The sequence below is a fragment of the Podarcis tiliguerta genome, assembly GCF_965153285.1.
Source record: "Podarcis tiliguerta genome assembly, chromosome: 18".
Classification (NCBI taxonomy): domain Eukaryota; kingdom Metazoa; phylum Chordata; class Lepidosauria; order Squamata; family Lacertidae; genus Podarcis; species Podarcis tiliguerta.
Window position 1 is genome coordinate 5,166,830 of NC_139551.1, and position 18,152 is coordinate 5,184,981.

Genomic DNA, 18,152 nt, shown 5'->3' on the forward strand with positions numbered 1-18,152 from the left:
ATAATAATAATAATAATAATAATAATAATAATAATAATAATATAATTTATTAGTTGTACCCAGCCCATCTGGCTGGGTTTCCCCAGCCACTCTGGGCGGCTTCCATAGAAACAAAAAATACAGTAAAATATCACACATTAAAAACTTCCCTGAACAGGGCTGCCTTAAGATGTCTTCTAAATGTCAGGTAGTTATTTATCGCTTTGACATCTGATGGGAGGGAGTTCCACAGGGCGGGCGCCACTACCAAGAAGGCCCTGTGCCTGGTTCCCTTTAGCTTTGCTTCTCGCAATGAGGGAACAGCCAGAAGGCCCTCGGCGCTGGACCTCAGCGTCCGGGCAGAACGCCAAGGAAGAAGGGGTGAGTGATTTGGAACAAGGTGGGGAAATCAGATCAAACAATCTTACCTTTGTGGGGAACACAGAGAAATGTTATTGGGTGACAGAGAAAAAGCGGAACTGCTCAACAGCTACTTTGTCTCGGGCTTATTCAAATCTCCAGGGCTCTTAGGGACACGGGTGGCGCTGTGGGTTAAACCACAGAGCCTAGGACTTGCCGATCGGAAGGTCGGCGGTTCGAATCCCCGCGACAGGGTGAGCTCCCGTTGCTCGGTCCCTGCTCCTGCCAACCTAGCAGTTCGAAAGCACGTCAAAGTGCAAGTAGATAAATAGGGAAGGTAAACGGCGTTTCCGCGCACTGCTCTGGTTCGCCAGAAGCGGCTTAGTCCTGCTGGCCACTTGGTCCGGAAGCTGTATGCTGGCTCCCTCGGCCAATAAAGTGAAATGAGCGCCTCAACCCCAGAGTCGGCCACGACTGGACCTAATGGTCAGGGGTCCCTTTACTTTTTACTAGGGCCTTATGAGCTGCATCCATGCATACTAAAGGACCTTGTGGATGCAATTTCAGAACCCTTGTCTATGATTTTTGCTTCCAAACCTGGAGGTTCCGCTGCAATGATGGTTCATATCTATCCAGACTTCTGTGCCTCCTCCAGGGCCATCACAACTTGCAAGTCTGTTGAACATATATATGAAGCCACTGCAAGGAGTTCAGGAGCACAATGCCATTCGTATTGCTGATTGCACACATCTATTCCACCATATGATTCGAATAACGGGACACGGGCATCTGTATCCCATAACGGGACACGGGTGGCGCTGCGGTCTAAACCCCTGAGCCTCTTGGGCTTGCCGATCGGAAGGTCGGCGGCTCGAATCCCTGCGACGGGGTGAGCTCCTGTTGTTCTGTCCCAGCTCCTGCCAACCTAGCAGTTCGGAAGCACGCCAGCGCAAGTAGATAAATAGGTACCACTGTGGCAGGAAGGTAAACGGCATTTCCGTGAGCTCTGGTTTCCATCACGGTGTCCTGTTGCACCAGAAGCGGTTTACTCCTGCTGGCCACACGACCCAGAAAGCTGTCTGTGGACAAACGCTGGCTCCCTTGGCCTGAAAGCGAGATGAGCGCCGCAACCCCATAGTCGCCTTTGACTGGACTTAACCGTCCAGGGGATCCTTTACCTTTTAACCTTTTATGATTTGAAGAAGCAGAGTTGGTGCAAATTCTGGACCAGTTGCGAGTTGAATAAAGGCCAATAAAGGGAGAGGGTCTGTTTCACCGGGTGGAAGAAAGTTTCTAGCTTTAATCATCTACATGTGCTCTACGTGGGGCTACCTTTGAAGGTGACCTGGAAACTGCAATTAATCCAGAATGCAGCAGCTAGACTGGGGACTGGGAGCGGCCGCCAAGTCCACATAACACAGGTCCTGAAAGGCCTGCATTGGCTCCCAGTACGTTTCCGAGCACAATTCAAAGTGCTGGTGCTGACCTTGAAAGCCCTAAACGGCCTCGGTCCTGTATACCTGAAGGAGCGTCTCCACCTCCATCATCCAGCCCAGACACTGAGGTCCAGCTCCGAGAGCCTTCTGGCAGTTCCCTCCCTGCAAGAAGTGAGGTTACAGGGGACCAGACAGAGGGCCTTCTTGGTAGTGGCACCCGCTCTGTGGAATGCCCTCCCTTCAGATGTGAAGGAAATAAGCAGCTATCTTCTCCTTAAAAAACATCCGAAGGCAGTTTTTAATATTTAATGCTGTATTGTTTTTAACACTTGATGGGAAGCCGCCCAGAGTGGCTGGGCAAACTCAGCCAAATGGGCAGGGGAATAAAGGGAAGTAATAGTGCCACTGTATTCTGCTCTGGTCAGACCTCACCTGGAGTACTGTGTCCAGTTCTGGGCACCACAGTTCAAGAAGGACACTGACAAACTGGAACGTGTCCAGAGGAGGGCAACCAAAATGGTCAAAGGCCTGGAAACGAGGCCTTATGAGGAACGGCTAAGGGAGCTGGGCATGTTTAGCCTGGAGAAGAGGAGGTTAAGGGGTGATATGATAGCCATGTTCAAATATATAAAAGGATGTCACATAGAGGAGGGAGAAAGGTTGTTTTCTGCTGCTCCAGAGAAGCGGACACGGAGCAACGGATCCAAACTACAAGAAAGAAGATTCCACCTAAAAATTAGGAAGAACTTCCTGACAATTTAAGAGCTGTTCGACAGTGGAATTTGCTGCCAAGGAGTGTGGTGGAGTCTCCTTCTTTGGAGGTCTTTAAGCAGAGGCTTGACAACCATATGTCAGGAGTGCTCTGATGGTGTTTCCTGCTTGGCAGGGGGTTGGGCTCGATGGCCCTTGTGGTCTCTTCCAACTCTATGATTCTATGCCTAGAATGTTTTTAAATACATACGTGAATAGTGCTTAGAGGTTAAATAATAGGTGTTTTTTTTTAAAATGAATGACCAGCTGGAATGGAAACCGCCCACTGGAAGGCACAGATTGAACTGAACTTCAAGCATCTCAACTGCAAATTATCATGGCCTCTCTCCCGATCTATAAAAGCAGAATATGAGAACATAGAAAGAACTCTACCCATCTTGTCCGGAATCCTGTTCTCACAGCAGCCAACCACATGCTACAACAGGAACTCCAAAAGCATTGCTGCCTCTATCAGGAATTCTAGATAAAGATATCCCAAAAGATAAAAGTAACTTATTTCTATACGCGACAACAGCAGCAAGAATTTTGATTGCTAGCTGTTGGAAAGAAGACAGCATCCCAACAAAAAGAGAATGGTTGGGGAAACTTTGTGAGTACCTGGAATTAGCAAAACTGACGGATATACCGTATTTTTTGCTCTATAAGACTCACTTTTTCCCTCCTAAAAAGTAAGGGGAAATGTGTGTGCGTCTTATGGAGCGAATGCAGGCTGCGCAGCTATCCCAGAAGCCAGAACAGCAAGAGGGATTGCTGCTTTCACTGCGCAGCAATCCCTCTTGCTGTTCTGGCTTCTGAGATTCAGAATATTTTTTTTCTTGTTTTCCTCCTCCAAAAACTAGGTGCGTCTTGTGGTCTGGTGCGTCTTATAGAGCGAAAAATACGGTAATAAGGAGGAAATCCAAAACCGTGGTTATGAAGCAATGGGAGTTCTTAAATGATTACTTACAAAACCAGGGCTCAACTACAAAAACCTGGTTGTGTTTAGAATAATCTTGTGTGTACTATAAAAAATACAAAGTGAGACATTAAGGAAATCCGAAGGGAAAATATGAAAAATAGAGGTTCTGATGAACGGATTATTAAAAACGCGTGAGGTAAACGTTGGAAGTATTTTTTTAAAAAACAAAAACAAAAAACCCAATTTATTTAAGGTAGATAAGGACAAGATGAAATTATACAATTGAATATAAATATAGATGGGAAATGGCTATGTTTTGTGAGTACTTACCTACTTTTAAAAAATTTCACTTATGATCTTTTTCTCTTACTTCTTTATTCTTTTTTCCTTTTTCCTGATATCTTATCTTTCATTTATTTGTGAATAGCATTTTATAGAGGTATAAATAACTGTAGATATGAAAAGAGACAAAATATTCTCTATTTCCCCCCCCCTTGGTTAGATGCATTTTCTTTTGTATTTTCTTTTGTTGTGAATATGTATGCTTTCTAATTTGTACTTAAAAAAAAAAAGCATTGCTGCCTCTGACTCTTAAATCAATGCACTTTTAATAAGATCGACATCCTGTTGTTGGAAGGGGGGGAAAGTCCTTTAATCTTGCCTTGATGGAAAATCGACGGCTCCCCCCAGTGGTAATTTTGAGGAAAGACACATATTAGTCTGTTCAGGAGCAGCTAGACAGGTCATGATGGCATCTCTATCCCATTCTAGAACCAACCTCCCAGACCAGGTCCCCGGTTACAGTAACTTTTGCATTGTTTGGTTACACGTGCATTCGCCAAGAGTTTACAGGTAGCTCCTCCCTGACATGGAGCGGTGTCCGACAGCCAACATGCAGCAGTAGTTAGTAACTTAGCAGCATATTGGATCGCTGGCATGCAGGAGCGGGTGGAATTTGACGGCTCGCAATGAGATGCTTGCACCCTTTCTTTGCGTGAATGTCCCTAGATTCGTTACTGGAATCTGTTCTGGTCTCTCCCCAACCCCCACTAATATAGTTGGTCCCTGAGGTGGAATAGGATCCCAATAGCAGCTCTCCTTCGGGGCCCAATCCACTGCGGCATTCTCCTATAAAAGGCCCATTGAAATGAACGGAAGGGGTTGATCCTGGCCTGACACTCCGATTCCAGCAGAGCTTTGCTTATGGAAATGTCAATTATTGACCAAAGGTAAAGGGAACCTTGGTGCTATGAATCTATGAAGCGGGGAGGACAGCTGAAAACAATGCCAACGTATTTAACATTTGGCAAACCCTGGGTTTCAGATAGTACATAGGTAGACGAGTGTCAGAAACCTGGGGCTCAATTTTCCCAACCGTTTTGTGGTTATGGCGGCACGCTGACCAGAAGTCATGTACAGTGGTGCCTCGCAAGACGAAAAGAATCCGTTCCGCGAGTCTCTTCGTCTTGCGGTTTTTTTCGTCTTGCGAAGCAAGCCCATTAGCGGCTTAGCGCTATTAACGGCTTAGCGGATCAGCTGATAAGCGGCTTAGCAGATCAGCTGATAAGCGGCTTAGCAGATCAGCTGATAAGCGGCTTAGCGGATCAGCTGATAAGCGGCTTAGCGGCTTGGGAAAAGGGGGGGGGGAGGAAAAAACCCCGCAGGAACTCGCAAGACATTTTCGTCTTGCGAAGCAAGCCCATAGCAAATTCGTTTTGCGAAGCACCTCCAAAACGGAAAACCCTTTCGTCTAGCGGGTTTTCCGTCTTGCGAGGCATTCGTCTTGCGGGGCACCACTGTATTTAGAATTAACTCTGGAAGTGACTACAGTTGGTGCCTTGGTTCTGAAACGTCTTGGTACTCAAACAACTTGGAACCCAAACACTGCAAACCCAGAAGTAAGTGTTCCGGTTTGCGAACTTTTTTCAGAAGCCGAACGTGCTCCGTTTTGAGTGTTACGCTTTTGTTTTGAACATTACACTCCCAATTTGAGTTGCACGCTTCCGTTTTAAGTGTTACACTGAGGTCTGTCTGTTTTTGCTATGTATTTTTTGTTTTTACGGCTCTTTTTGTTTTTGTGACTGTGTGGAACCCAGTTCAGCTACTGACTGATTGTGTGACTGTAGTACATTGTTGATTGCTTTCATTTTATGGATCAATGGTCTCGTTTAGATAGCAAAATTCATGTTCAATTGCTGTTTTAGGGGTTGTTTTTAAAAGTCTGGAACGGATTAATCCACTTTGCATTACTTTCTATGGGAAAGCGCAACTTAGTTTTGGAACGCTTTGGTTTTGGAACGGACTTCTGGAAAGGATTAAGTTTGAGAACCAAGGTACCACTGTACTTAATTCTGACCACATTAAGCCTCCTGACGTATATTTTCCTCTAGGAAGCTTACAATTTGGTCAGCATCGAGCATATATTTCCAGAGTTAACGCTAAATACTTTACTTCTGGTCAACGAAACACCATAGCCATGAAAATTTGTGTCTCAGGTTTTTTTAGACTCATCTACCCATGTACTAGTTATGCGGGTGGCGCTGTGGGTTAAACCACAGAGCCTAGGACTTGCCGATCAGAAGGTCGGCGGTTCGAATCCCCGCGACGGGGTGAGCTCCCGTTGCTCGGTCCCTGCTCCTGCCAACCTAGCAGTTCGAAAGCACGTCAAAGTGCAAGTAGATAAATAGGTACCACTCTGGCGGGAAGGTAAACAGCGTTTCCGTGCGCTGCTCTGGTTCGCCAGAAGCGGCTCAGTCATGCTGGCCACATGACCCAGAAGCTGTACGCCGGCTCCCTCGGCCAATAAAGCGAGATGAGCGCCGCAACCCCAGAGTTGGTCACGATTGGACCTAATGGTCAGGGGTCCCTTTACCTTTACCTATCTACTATCTGAAACCAAAGGAATGAATTGGTTGCCAGAAATGAAAAAATAAATATTTCAGTTCTCCAACCCCATGAATGAATATGTTAGGGACAGACAAGGGCTATTGGTCTTCATCTCAGTCTATCTGAAGGGCTTCCTATTTTGGCTGTCCTCTTTTGGAAACTGTACGCTGGGGAACCCGGTGCTTATCAGATATGGTTGTGACCTCCAACATCAGCCAGCACTAGTCAGAGATGATGGGGCCGAATAGGATCTCAACAGCATCTCAACCTTCCTCATCCCTAAACTCAGATAGACCTCTTCTCTTGGCCAAATTTAGCCGCACCTTTTCTCACAATCTTACCTTTTGTGGGAATTGTGCAGCAAAGACCCCCAACCCAACCCTTGCAGCGGGCTGTGTCATCAGGCCAGACTCACACGCCTCATCTTCTGGCGGCTCTCCAAACCAGCTTTTTAAAGATCCCATTGGGATTCAATCTAGGTATATTTAAGAACGGCGAGAGCGCCTCTGAGCACACGCGGGGTGCCTTTCTTATAGGGCTCAAGCCGAAACTGCGGCAGTGATGGTGGAAGGAGGGGGCGGAGGGGCGGGGGGAAGATGATTCTTCTCCTGGTATGTCCCACGGAGGACCTTACGGTCTTCAAACAAAAACATCTTGGAGATCCCGGGCCACAGAGAGGTTAGGCTGGCCTCAACCAGAGCCAGGGCCTTTTCGGCTGTGGCCCCGATCTGGTGGAACGCTCTGGCACAAGAGACTAGGGCCCTGCAGGACTTGACATCTTTCTGCAGGGCCTGCAAGACAGAGCTGTTCCACCAAGCCTTTGGCCAGGGCACAGCCTGACTCCCTCCTTTGGCAATCTTCCCAGAACTCTAGCCCAATGGTTGCCATCCATTTGATTTGGAGTCATTTTTTAATGAAATGATTTTAGAAGGTTGCATTATTTTATTGTTGTTAGCCGCCCTGAGCCTGGCTTCAACTGGGGAGGGCGGGATATAAATAAAAAATTATCATTATTATTCGTGTTTCCGACGGGGAGGCGCTAAGAGCGAGCGGATGAAAATGGAGAAAGTCAAATGCTTTTTCTGCTTTTTGTTTTGCTTTTCTTATCTGCAATGAGTTTATTGGTTCCAGCAGTTTAGTGCACACCCTCTCCCTGTCTAGGTCACTGGAATGGGGACCCCACCTCTCCCCTGTGCTCCCCCCCCCCGCAACCCGTGCTCAGGAAGAGGTCCAATCCTGACTCTTATTCCTCGGGATTAGCCAGTGGTCCGCTCAACGCAGGCGTAATACGTTCACACAAGAAGCAGCAGCGGCAGCGGCAGCAGCAGCAGCGACAACAATATCCCTCCATCCTCTCATTTCTTCTCCCCAAACAGACAGCAGTGTCCTTCTCGCCCCCTCTCCTGGAGCGCAGCTTCAAAACACAGGCCTTCAACAGCATCCTTTGTCCAACGGCGACCCACCGACGACTCGCCTCCTCCTTCTTGGCTAACCCCACAACCCACCGCAAAAAAAAAACCCCAGGCAGACCGAGGACTCGGTACCCGCGTCGCCTTAGGACGCAGCGCCGCGTGCCCTCGGGATGGAGGCTCGGCCCAGCTTCCGCGAAGACGTCATCGCCTCCCACTCCCACCCCTTTCGATTGAGGACCTTGTTGTTGAACCCGCCTGCTTTTCCAGCTGGCGGAAGCGAAAACAACCGATTGGGTGGGATTTGAACGGGTCCCTTGACCACCCAGCAGCCTTGCCAAGCTGTACTCAGGACCGGCTGAATAGAACGGGGGAAGGCTGCTTTTATAATTCCACCCAACCTCACCCCTCCCCGCCAGACCTCGCGGCGACCGACGCCGCCCACAGGATAATATTGCGAAAAGAAGCACAGTCCTTTTGTTGGTTTTGTTTTGTTGTTCCTGCAGGGAGCAGAGGATTCAGCTAAGAGGCTATGTTCGTGCCCTCGCGGGCCTACAAGGAGGAAACACAAGCTGGTATGGACACAGGGGCAGGGTTGGTTAAGGGGCTGGGCAGTCGATGGCTCCAGGCTCGAGTTATCTGGTTTTGGCGTCGCCGTTGGCAGCGGGGCTCCGGCCGTTCAGTTGCAGCGGGGGCTCCTTGCTGAGGCAGCTACCGCTGGGCTCTGAGTGGATGGCGCCATTCCTCTTGGCTTCTTTCACTTGCGCTGTCTCGTCGTCGGCCTTCTCGCTTTCGTCCGAGTCGCTCCGGAGATCCTTCTCCATCTGCCGGGAGAGAAACAGCTTTGGTCAACGGCGGCGGTTGCCCCTTCTCCTCTCCCCTACTTGTGCGGTTTGATTTGGAGCGTGGCCAGGGGTATTCCTGGGCCGGGGCTGGATGAACCATTGAGCGAAATCAGCCCGTGCTTTACGCAGCAAGGGCACCACAGAAATCTCCTATTGTTAGGATCGTCTCCACCCCCATCGTTCTACCCGGACGTTGAGGTCCAGCTTTGAGGGCCTTCTGGCAGTTCCCTCACTGCAAGAAGCCACGTTACAGGGAGCCAGGCAGAGGGCCTTCTCAGTGGTGGCACCTGCCCTGTGGAACACCCTCCCGCCAGATGTCAAAGAGATAGGCTAGGGTTATCTGTCGCTTGGACTACTGCAATGCGCTCCACGTGGGGCTACCTTTGAAGGTGACCCGGAAACTACAACTAATCCAGAATGCGGCAGCTAGACTGGGGACTGGGAGCGGCCGCCATGACCACATAACACCGGTCTTGCAAGACCTACATTGGCTCCCAGTATGTTTCCGAGCACAATTCAAATTGTTGGTTCTGACCTTTAAAGCCCTAAATGGCCTCGGTCCAGTATATCTGAAGGATCATCTCCACCCCCATTGTTCTACCCGGACATTGAGGTCTAGCGCCGAGGGCCTTTTGGTGGTTCCCTCGCTGCGAGAAGCCAGGTTACAGGGAACCAGACAGGCTCTGGTTATCTCTCGCTTGGACTACTGCAATGCGCTCCACGTGGGGCTACCTTTGAAGGTGACCCGGAAACTACAACTAATCCAGAATTCGGCAGCTAGACTGGGGACTGGGAGCGGCCGCCAAGACCACATAACACCGGTCTTGAAAGACCTACACTGGCTCCCAGTACGTTTCCGAGCACAATTCAAAGTGTTGGTGCTGACCTTTAAAGTCCTAAATGGCCTCGGTCCAGTATACCTGAAGGAGTATCTCCACCCCCATCGTTCTGCCCAGACACTGAGGTCCAGCTCCAAGGGCCTTCTGGCGGTTCCCTCACTGCGAGAAGCAAAGTTACAGGGAACCAGGCAGAGGGCCTTCTCAGTGGTGGCACATGTCCCGTGGAATGCCCTCCCACCAGATGTCAAAGAGAAAAACAACTACCAGACTTTTAGAAGACATCTAAATGTCTTCTGGGCGGCTTCCAACAGAATATTAAAATACAATAACCTATGAAACATTAAAAGCGCCCCTAAACAGGGCTGCCTTCAGATGTCTTCTAGAAGTCCATTAAAACTTTAACTTAGGCAAACATGCTCACCCGCCCACCGACCCTCGCCCGATTCCGGTCCCTACCGTGCCACTTTTGACAAACTTGTAGACCATGTGGATGATTAAGAAAGACCAGAAGATGTGGAGAAGTTGGAGAATCATCAGAAGGGCATTCATGAAGTAATAGCCAAAGAAAGGCTGGTAGAGTTCCATTGAGTAGTAATACGTGTTATAGATGACCCTGTGAGAAGGTTGCAGGGATTAATAACAACAATAGCATTCAACAGCCCTTCCTTTGTTCTGACATCAGTTAAAAAAACAACAATACAGTTTAAAAGAAATTTCCACAACAAGCGAGTTGTAAAAATGTGCATAAAGGTAAAGGTAAAGGTACCCCTGCCCGTACGGGCCAGTCTTGACAGACTCTAGGGTTGTGCGCCCATCTCACTCAAAGAGGCCGGGGGCCAGTGCTGTCTGAAGACACTTCCGGGTCACGTGGCCAGCGTGACATCGTTGCTCTGGCGAGCCAGTGCAGCACACGCAAACGCCGTTTACCTTCCCGCTGAAGTGGTACCTATTTATCTACTTGCACCCGGAGGTGCTTTCGAACTGCTAGGTTGGCAGGCGCTGGGACCGAGCAACGGGAGCGCACCCCGCCACGGGGATTCGAACCGCCGACCTTTCGATCGGCAAGCCCTAGGCGCTTAGGCTTTAACCCACAGCGCCACCCGCGTCCCGCATATTGTGCATATTGATTGTCTAAGTCAGGGGTCAGCAACCTTTTTCAGCAGAAGAGTTTGATATCCCGCCTTTCACTCCCTTTAAGGAGTCTCAAAGCGGCCAACATTCTCCTTTCCCTTCCTCCCCCACAACAAACACTCTGTGAGGTGAGTGAGGCTGAGAGACTTCAGAGAAGTGTGACTGGCCCAAGGTCACCCAGCAGCTGCAGGGAGCGGGGAAGCGAACCCGGTTCACCAGATTACGAGTCCACCGCTCTTAACCGCTACACCACGCTGGCTCTCAAGCAGGGGGCCGGTCCACTGTCCCTCAGACCTTGTGGGGGGCTGGACTATATTTTGACAAAAAAATAATGAGCAAATTCCTATGCCCCACAAATAACCCAGAGATGCATTTTAAATACAGGTTACATACGCTTCAGGTTACAGGCTCCGCTAACCCAGAAATAGTGCTTCAGGTTAAGAACTTTGCTTCAGGATGAGAACAGAAATCGTGCTCCGGTGGCAGCGGGAAGCCCCATTAGCTAAAGTGGTACCTCAGGTTAAGAACAGTTTCAGGTTAAGAACGGACCTCCGGAACGAATTAAGTATTTAACCTGAGGTACCACTGTAAAAGGACACATTCTACTCATGTAAAAACACCAGGCAGGCTCCACAAATAACCCAGAGATGCATTTTAAATAAAAGGACACATTCTGCTCATGTAAAAACATGCTGATACCCGGACTGTCTGCGGGCCGGATTGAGAAGGTGATTGGGCCGGATCCGGCCCCCGGGCCTTAATTTGCCTACCCCTGGTCTAAGTCCAAGGCATGCCTTCTAAATGTCCCTATTTTCCAGGGACATTTCCTAGATTTACAGAAGCTGTCCCGGTTTCTGATTTGATCCCAGAATGGAAGTAAGTGTTCCGGTTTGCGAACATTTTTCGGAAGCTGAACGTGCTCTGTTTTGAGTGTTAAGTTTTTGATTTGAGTGTTACGCTGAGGTCTGTCTGTTTTTGCTGTGTATTTGGCATTTTTGTGGCTCTTTTTGTTTTTGTGACTGTGGAACCCAGTCCATGGATGGATTGTGCGACTGCAGTACAGTCTTGATTGCTTTCATTTTGTGGATCAATGGTCTCGTTCGGTAGTAAAATTCATGCTGAATTGCTGTTTTAGGGGTTGTTTTGAAAAGTCTGGAACGGATTAATCCATTTTGCATTACTTTCTATGGGAAAGCGCGCCTTGGTTTTGGAACGCTTTGGTTTTGGAACGGACTTCCGGAACGGATTAAGTTTGAGAACCAGGGTACCACTGTATAACATAAAAAGATTGGTTCAGGTCCTACCCTTCGGAGAAAATGAAATTGCTCCATCTCCCATAGAACAGCCCTTCAGACCCCTATCACATATAATATCTCAATCGCATCTTCCTTGAGCTAAACGTACCCAATGTCCTCAACCATGCCTCATAAGGCTTGGTTTCCAGAGGCCCGTTTGCGCTCTGCACACGTTCCAACTTGTCAATAGAGATTATTCGAATGATTCGTTGATTTCTATACTGCTTAGTAAAGGTAAAGGGACCCCTGCCCATTAGGTCCAGTCGTGGCCGACTCTGGGGTTGCAGCGCTCATCTCGCTTTACTGGCCGAGGGAGCCGGTGTACAGCTTCCGGGTCATGTGGCCAGCAGGACTAAGCCGCTTCTGGCAAACCAGAGCAGTGCACGGAAACGCCGTTTACCTTCCCGCCGGAGTGGTACCTATTTATCTACTTGCACTTTGACGTGCTTTCGAACTGCTAGGTGGGCAGGAGCAGGGACCGAGCAACGGGAGCTCACCCCGTCGTTGCGGGGATTCGAACCGCCGACCTTCAGATCAGCAAGTCCTAGGCTCTGTGGTTTAACCCACAGCGCCACCCGCGTCCCTTTCTATACTGCTTAATATATATCAAAAATCTCTCTAAGCGGCGTGCAAAAAACCCAACAATGAAGCAACAACAGACAGGTCCCACCCACCTTAGCAGGGGGAAAACAAAGATTTCTTCATTTTCTAGCCCTTGAGATATTTGAAGGTGTCTTACTTACTTGTAGGGGAAAATAACCAGGCGGGTGAAAAGGAAAACAGCAGAGAAAGTGAGGAAAAGGATGTCACAAACACGACGCCATTTCAGATAGTTGAATATCTTCGTGGGCTGGAGAAGGGTGCGGGGAGAGACGGGGGGAGGAAAATGACAGAGGGACACAAATGAATGCTCAAGTGAGGTTTCCTTTGCAACTACCGTTCAGCTTGTGACCGGACTGCAAAGTTTCTCTGAGTTTTCAGTGCAAACTCCAAAGATCACAGTGAACTGGCGTGGTGGCTTGTGTCCTGTGGGGTGGTGGAAACCAGGGAGCCCCACAGGTAAAGGTAAAAAAAGGTAAGGGACCCCTGGACATTTAAGTCCAGTCAAAGGTAGCTATGGGATTGCGGTGCTCACCTCGCTTTCAGGCCGAGGGAACCGGGGTTTGTCCGCAGACAGCTTTCCGGGTCATATGGCCGGCAGGACTAAACCGCTTCTGGTACAACGGGACACCGTGATGGAAACCACAGCGCATGGAAATGCTGTTTACCTTCCCACCAGAGTGATACCTATTTATCTACTTGCGCTGGTGTGCTTTTGGACTGCTAGGTTGGCAGGAGCTGGGACAGAGCAACGGGAGCTCGCTCCATCACGGGGATTCGAACCACCGACCTTTGGATCGGCAAGTCCAAGAGGCTCCGTGGTTTAGACCACAGTGCCACCTGCGTCCCAACAGTAGGCGACACCAGAGCCACTGATTCTCATATTGCGCCCTCCTGCTCTTCTGCAAGGGGCAACTGTGAGTCTATGGAAGAGGAAGAATCTGCCCCCTCAAGTTGGCATAACCAGACAGGGCGCTTGGACTGGCTGTGATTGATGGGGTGGTTTGCCACTCACCTTGTTATAAAATTTCAGGTTGCCCTCACATACCCGTCACACACTCCCCAGACTGTTTCAAGGTATGGCAAAAAAAATATTTCTAAATATATCTGGCAAGCGGGAACACCCGAGAATAAAATATTGATAGATGCAAAAGAAAGAGGTTTTTCCCCCTTGCCAGATATGAGATTATATTATGAGGCATCCCGTCTTTGTTGGTTGAAGGAATGGATGACATTAGAGAATTCACATATATTAGACCTAGAAGGTCCTGGTAATATTTTTGGCTGGCACGCTCATCTATGGTGCGAAAAGGTGAAAGTCCAAAGGGATTGAAATCAATTTCCATCGGGAGTGGGGCCGATACAGGGTTCAGCATCCACATCTAGGTATTGGGCAAATTCACATGAGAGGATGCATCCAGGGCTGGCTTACCCATAGGCGGTAGGGGTGCGGGGCACCCGGGCGCTGGGCTCTTAGGGGCACCAGGCCGAGAGTCCAGAGCTGAGATTTGGAGTCAGGGGATTGAAGAGCCAGGCCAGCCAACAGCCGAGTGAAGCAGAGCCCGTCGGAGTGCCACAGGCCTTTATGCTGCGGGCACTGAGGCAGCCAGCCGACTCTGCCCTTCTGGGATTGGCAGAGTCAAGAGGCCTGCCCAGCGCACGCACGCTGCTCACACGAGGCACATAACTTCCCTGCCAAGCCTCTGCAGGGATTACTCTCTTCCCACAGCGGCATAGCTGTCAACCGTCCCTTATTTGGCGGGAAAGTCCCTTATCCCAGCACCGTGTCCTGCTGCTGCCCCTTATTGATGATGTCCCTTAAATTTCCCGGGTTTCAAAGGAAGCAGCTCCTCTCCCTCCCTCCCTGCCGGCCAGGGAGGAGGGAGGCTCCAACTGTGTTGCTTGGCTGCATTGCTCACCCAATAAGGAGTCTAAGGGGGTGGAGCTTGCCTGCCTTGTGCCAATCAAATCGCCTTTGCTCAGCACTTCCCAGTGGAGAGGTGACGGTGGTTTCCCTTGCTGCATCCCCTTTGCCGGGTTGCTGCGCTGTGGGAACCACCACTTGAGGCTTCGTTTGGCTGCTGGCTGGGCTTTCTGGCTGGGGCTCAGAAGTTGAACATAGCTGTGCTTGGAAAATCCCTTATTTTGGCTGCTCATCCCTTATTTTCAAGTTGACAGCTATGCACAAACCTCAACAACTTTGGCCTGCCTCCCCCCCCCCCCAAATGGGGGTGCTGGGCAGTTTTTAGCACCCTGGCATCGCATAAAGACAGCCCTGGATGTATCAAACCACCAGGCTAGGCCAGCCCCTCCGGGTTTCCCTCCTTCTGGGGCTGCGGCGTCGCTTACCTCCAGGAAGCAGTCGGACGCATCGTGGATGACCATGACGAGGGTGCCAATGCGGATGTAGTTGGCACAGTAGGAGAAGCTGATGAGGAAAATCGTGGCCGCGTGGTGGACAATTTGCTCGCTGAAGTCCTGTAGTGGCAGGGGAAGAGGAAACAGCAATGGAACATGTTAAGTTGTGGGTGAGCATATCAGACGACACAGCGATTCTTCAAACAGCTCTTGTTTATTCACAGGCCAGAACAGAACTGAACTGAAGGGTTCAGCCAGCCTGCTTATATAGAGCTCCACTACAACGTAACTGTAACAATTTTCTAAAACTATCCAATCACTGAACGTCACTTTCAATCCCTTATTTGCATCTACAGTATCCCCCTGCTGGCCCAGGGTGAGAACTTCAGTACATAACAGAACGGCTGAGGACGCAAGATGGATATATGGTTGGTATCTAACTGGCAAAAACATATACAGTGGTATCTCAGGTTACATACACTTCAGGTTACATACGCTTCAGGTTACAGACTCTGCTAACCCAGAAATAGTGCTTCAGGTTAAGAACTTTGCTTCAGGATGAGAACAGAAATCGTGCTCTGGCGGCGCGACAGCAGCGGGAGGCCCCATTAGCTAAAGTGGTGCTTCAGGTTAAGAACAGTTTCAGGTTAAGTACGGACCTCTGGAACGAATTAAGTACTTAACCCGAGGTACCACTGTACTTAATTCGTTGCGGGGATTTGAACCGCCAACCTTTTGATTGGTAAGTCCTAGGCTCTGTGGTTTAATCCATCTTCTGCATATCCAAATTAAATTAATTTGCTCATTCGTTCATCTACTAATATTACCCTATTTCAGGCACGGCCAAACTTGGCCCTCCAGCTGTTTCGGGACTACAACTCCCATCATCCCTAGCTAACAGGACCAGTGGTCAGGGATGATGGGAATTGTAGTCCCAAAACAGCTGGAGGGCCAGGTTTGGCCATGCCTGCCCTATTTACTCAAGTCTAATGCGCCATCGAATCTAATGCACATCTTAAATTTCCAGAACCTTGAAACCCCCCCCCAAAGGTATTTGCGGGCGAATTTAAATGTACCAATGCGTGCCTTAATTTCCGCAAACATACCGTATTTTTTGCTCTAGAGGACTCACTTTTTCCCTCCTAAAAAGTAAGGGGAAATGTGTGTGCGTCTTAGGGAGCGAATGCAGGCTGCGCAGCTATCCCAGAAGCCAGAACAGCAAGAGGGATCGCTGCTTTCACTGCACAGCGATCCCTCTTGCTGTTCTGGCTTCTGAGATTCAGAATATATTTTTTCTTGTTTTCCTCCTCCAAAAACTAGGTGTGTCATGTGGTCTGGTGCGTCTTATAGAGCGAAAAAGACGGTAATTTGGCCGAAAAAAGCGAGTGCTCGAGTAAACGTGGTATTCATCGGGGGAAGGTTTTCACCTGGCGCCTACAGACAGGCAAGGAAGGCGCCCGGCGAGTTTCCCTGAGGAGAGCGTTCCGCAGACGGGGAGCCACCACATAAAAGGCCCCGTTCTCATGTTGCCACCCTCTGGACCTCTCATGGAGGAAGCCCATAAAGAAGGGTCTTGGAGGATGGATGTACTTCTACTTACCTTTCGCTTGATGTCAAAAGGCAGCGTGAAAACCAACGAGCAATAGAACGACAGCTCCAGCATGTAGTAGCTGAAGATGGAGGGCAGGAGAGGCTGCGGTGCCACAAACGAGAGGCGGAGGAAGGAGAGAGAGAAGCACCGTTATTCCAATAAACCTGAAACGCATCTCAAGACTAGATTACCGCCGTGGGCTTTGCATGGGGCTGCCCTAGGGCCAGAATTTCAGTCATAGAATCCTAGAGTTGGAAGAGACCACAAGGGCCATCGAGTCCAACCCCCTGCCAAGCAGGAAACACCATCAGAGCACTCCTGACATATGGTTGTCAAGCCTCTGCTTAAAGACCTCCAAAGAAGGAGACTCCACCACACTCCTTGGCAGCAAATCCCACTGTCAAACAGCTCTTACTGTCAGGAAGTTCTTCCTAATGTTTAGGTGGAATCTTCTTTCTTGCAGTTTGGATCCATTGCTCCGTGTCCGCTTCTCTGGAGCAGCAGAAAACAACCTTTCTCCCTCCTCTATGTGGCATCCTTTTATATATTTGAACATGGCTATCATATCACCCCTTAACCTCCTCTTCTCCAGGCTAAACATGCCCAGCTCCCTTAGCCGTTCCTCATAAGGCATCGTTTCCAGGCCTTTGACCATTTTGGTTGCCCTCCTCTGGACACGTTCCAGTTTGTCAGTGTCCTTCTTGAACTGTGGTGCCCAGAACTGGAAACAGTACTCCAGGTGAGGTCTGACCAGAGCGGAATACAGTGGCACTATTACTTCCCTTGATCTAGATGCTATACTCCTATTGATGCAGCCCAGAATTGCATTGGCTTTTTAGCTACCTGTGGTCTATGTACCTTGCGAGAGTAAAATCCCATCTATGTTTTAGAATTGCTAGGTGTTGCAGATAGGGTGCTGGAGAGTCAAAATGGGAAGGTGGAAAATAGTCATGCCATGAGCAAAATTTCCTTATTGTGACCCAGTTGTTCTGACGCTCGATTATCATTTAAGGTAAAGGGACCCCTGACCATTAGGTCCAGTGGTGACCGACTCTGGGGTTGCAGCGCTCATCTCGCTTTATTGGCCGAGGGAGCCGGCATACAGCTTCCGGGTCATGTGGCCAGCAGGACTAAGCCGCTTCTGGCGAACCAGAGCAGTGCGCGGAAACGCCGTTTACCTTCCGCAGAGCGGTACCTATTTATCTACTTGCACTTTGACGTGCTTTCGAACTGCTAGGTTGGCAGGAGCAGGGACTGAGCAACGGGAGCTCACCCCGTTGCAGGGATTCGAACCGCCGACCTTCTGATCGGCAAGTCCTAGGCTCTGTGGTTTAACCCACAGCACCACCCGCCTCCATGATTATCATTTAGGCGCTGACAAATTGGACCGTTTGCTTTACTAAAACCCAAAGTGAGTAGCTGTTGGGATAAAACCACAAGAGTGAAGTGTCTGAGAGACAATTTTAGCCCAGGCGCTCTTGCAACAATCTTGCAGCAGATTCTTAGGGCAGAAAGTATTGATCTGATGTGTAGAGATCTTTTCTATTCCGATTAATTTGAGAAGGTTCTCGGCTGCTTACCTGTTGTGGATACCTGACCCAACACTCGCGGTGGTCCCAGAACCAGGGTTTCTGCAAGGAGACAAAAATCTCTAAGAATAATTGCACATTTCTCTAATTTCCCATATGCCCCATAGGAAAAGGGGTGGCAGCATACAACCTTTTTTAAAAAAAATAATATTTATTCCAATTTTC

General features: G+C 49.3%; 1 protein-coding gene across 3 annotated transcripts in view; it reads right to left on the reverse strand.

The window, feature by feature from the left end:
- Nucleotides 1-7,407: 7,407 nt before the first annotated feature.
- Nucleotides 7,408-18,152, reverse strand: part of CERS4 (ceramide synthase 4) — a 104,038-nt gene continuing 93,293 nt past the window's right edge. For all 3 annotated transcript variants that reach the window (XM_083421783.1, XM_083421781.1, XM_083421782.1), the window contains exons 6-11: nt 17,979-18,029; nt 16,408-16,500; nt 14,799-14,927; nt 12,593-12,699; nt 9,880-10,036; nt 7,408-8,563 (exon numbers count right to left, since the gene is read on the reverse strand). In XM_083421783.1, the coding sequence (XP_083277909.1) occupies nt 8,375-8,563; nt 9,880-10,036; nt 12,593-12,699; nt 14,799-14,927; nt 16,408-16,500; nt 17,979-18,029 (726 nt within the window). In that variant the 3' untranslated portion in view covers nt 7,408-8,374. The remainder of the gene's footprint in view (nt 8,564-9,879; nt 10,037-12,592; nt 12,700-14,798; nt 14,928-16,407; nt 16,501-17,978; nt 18,030-18,152) is intronic.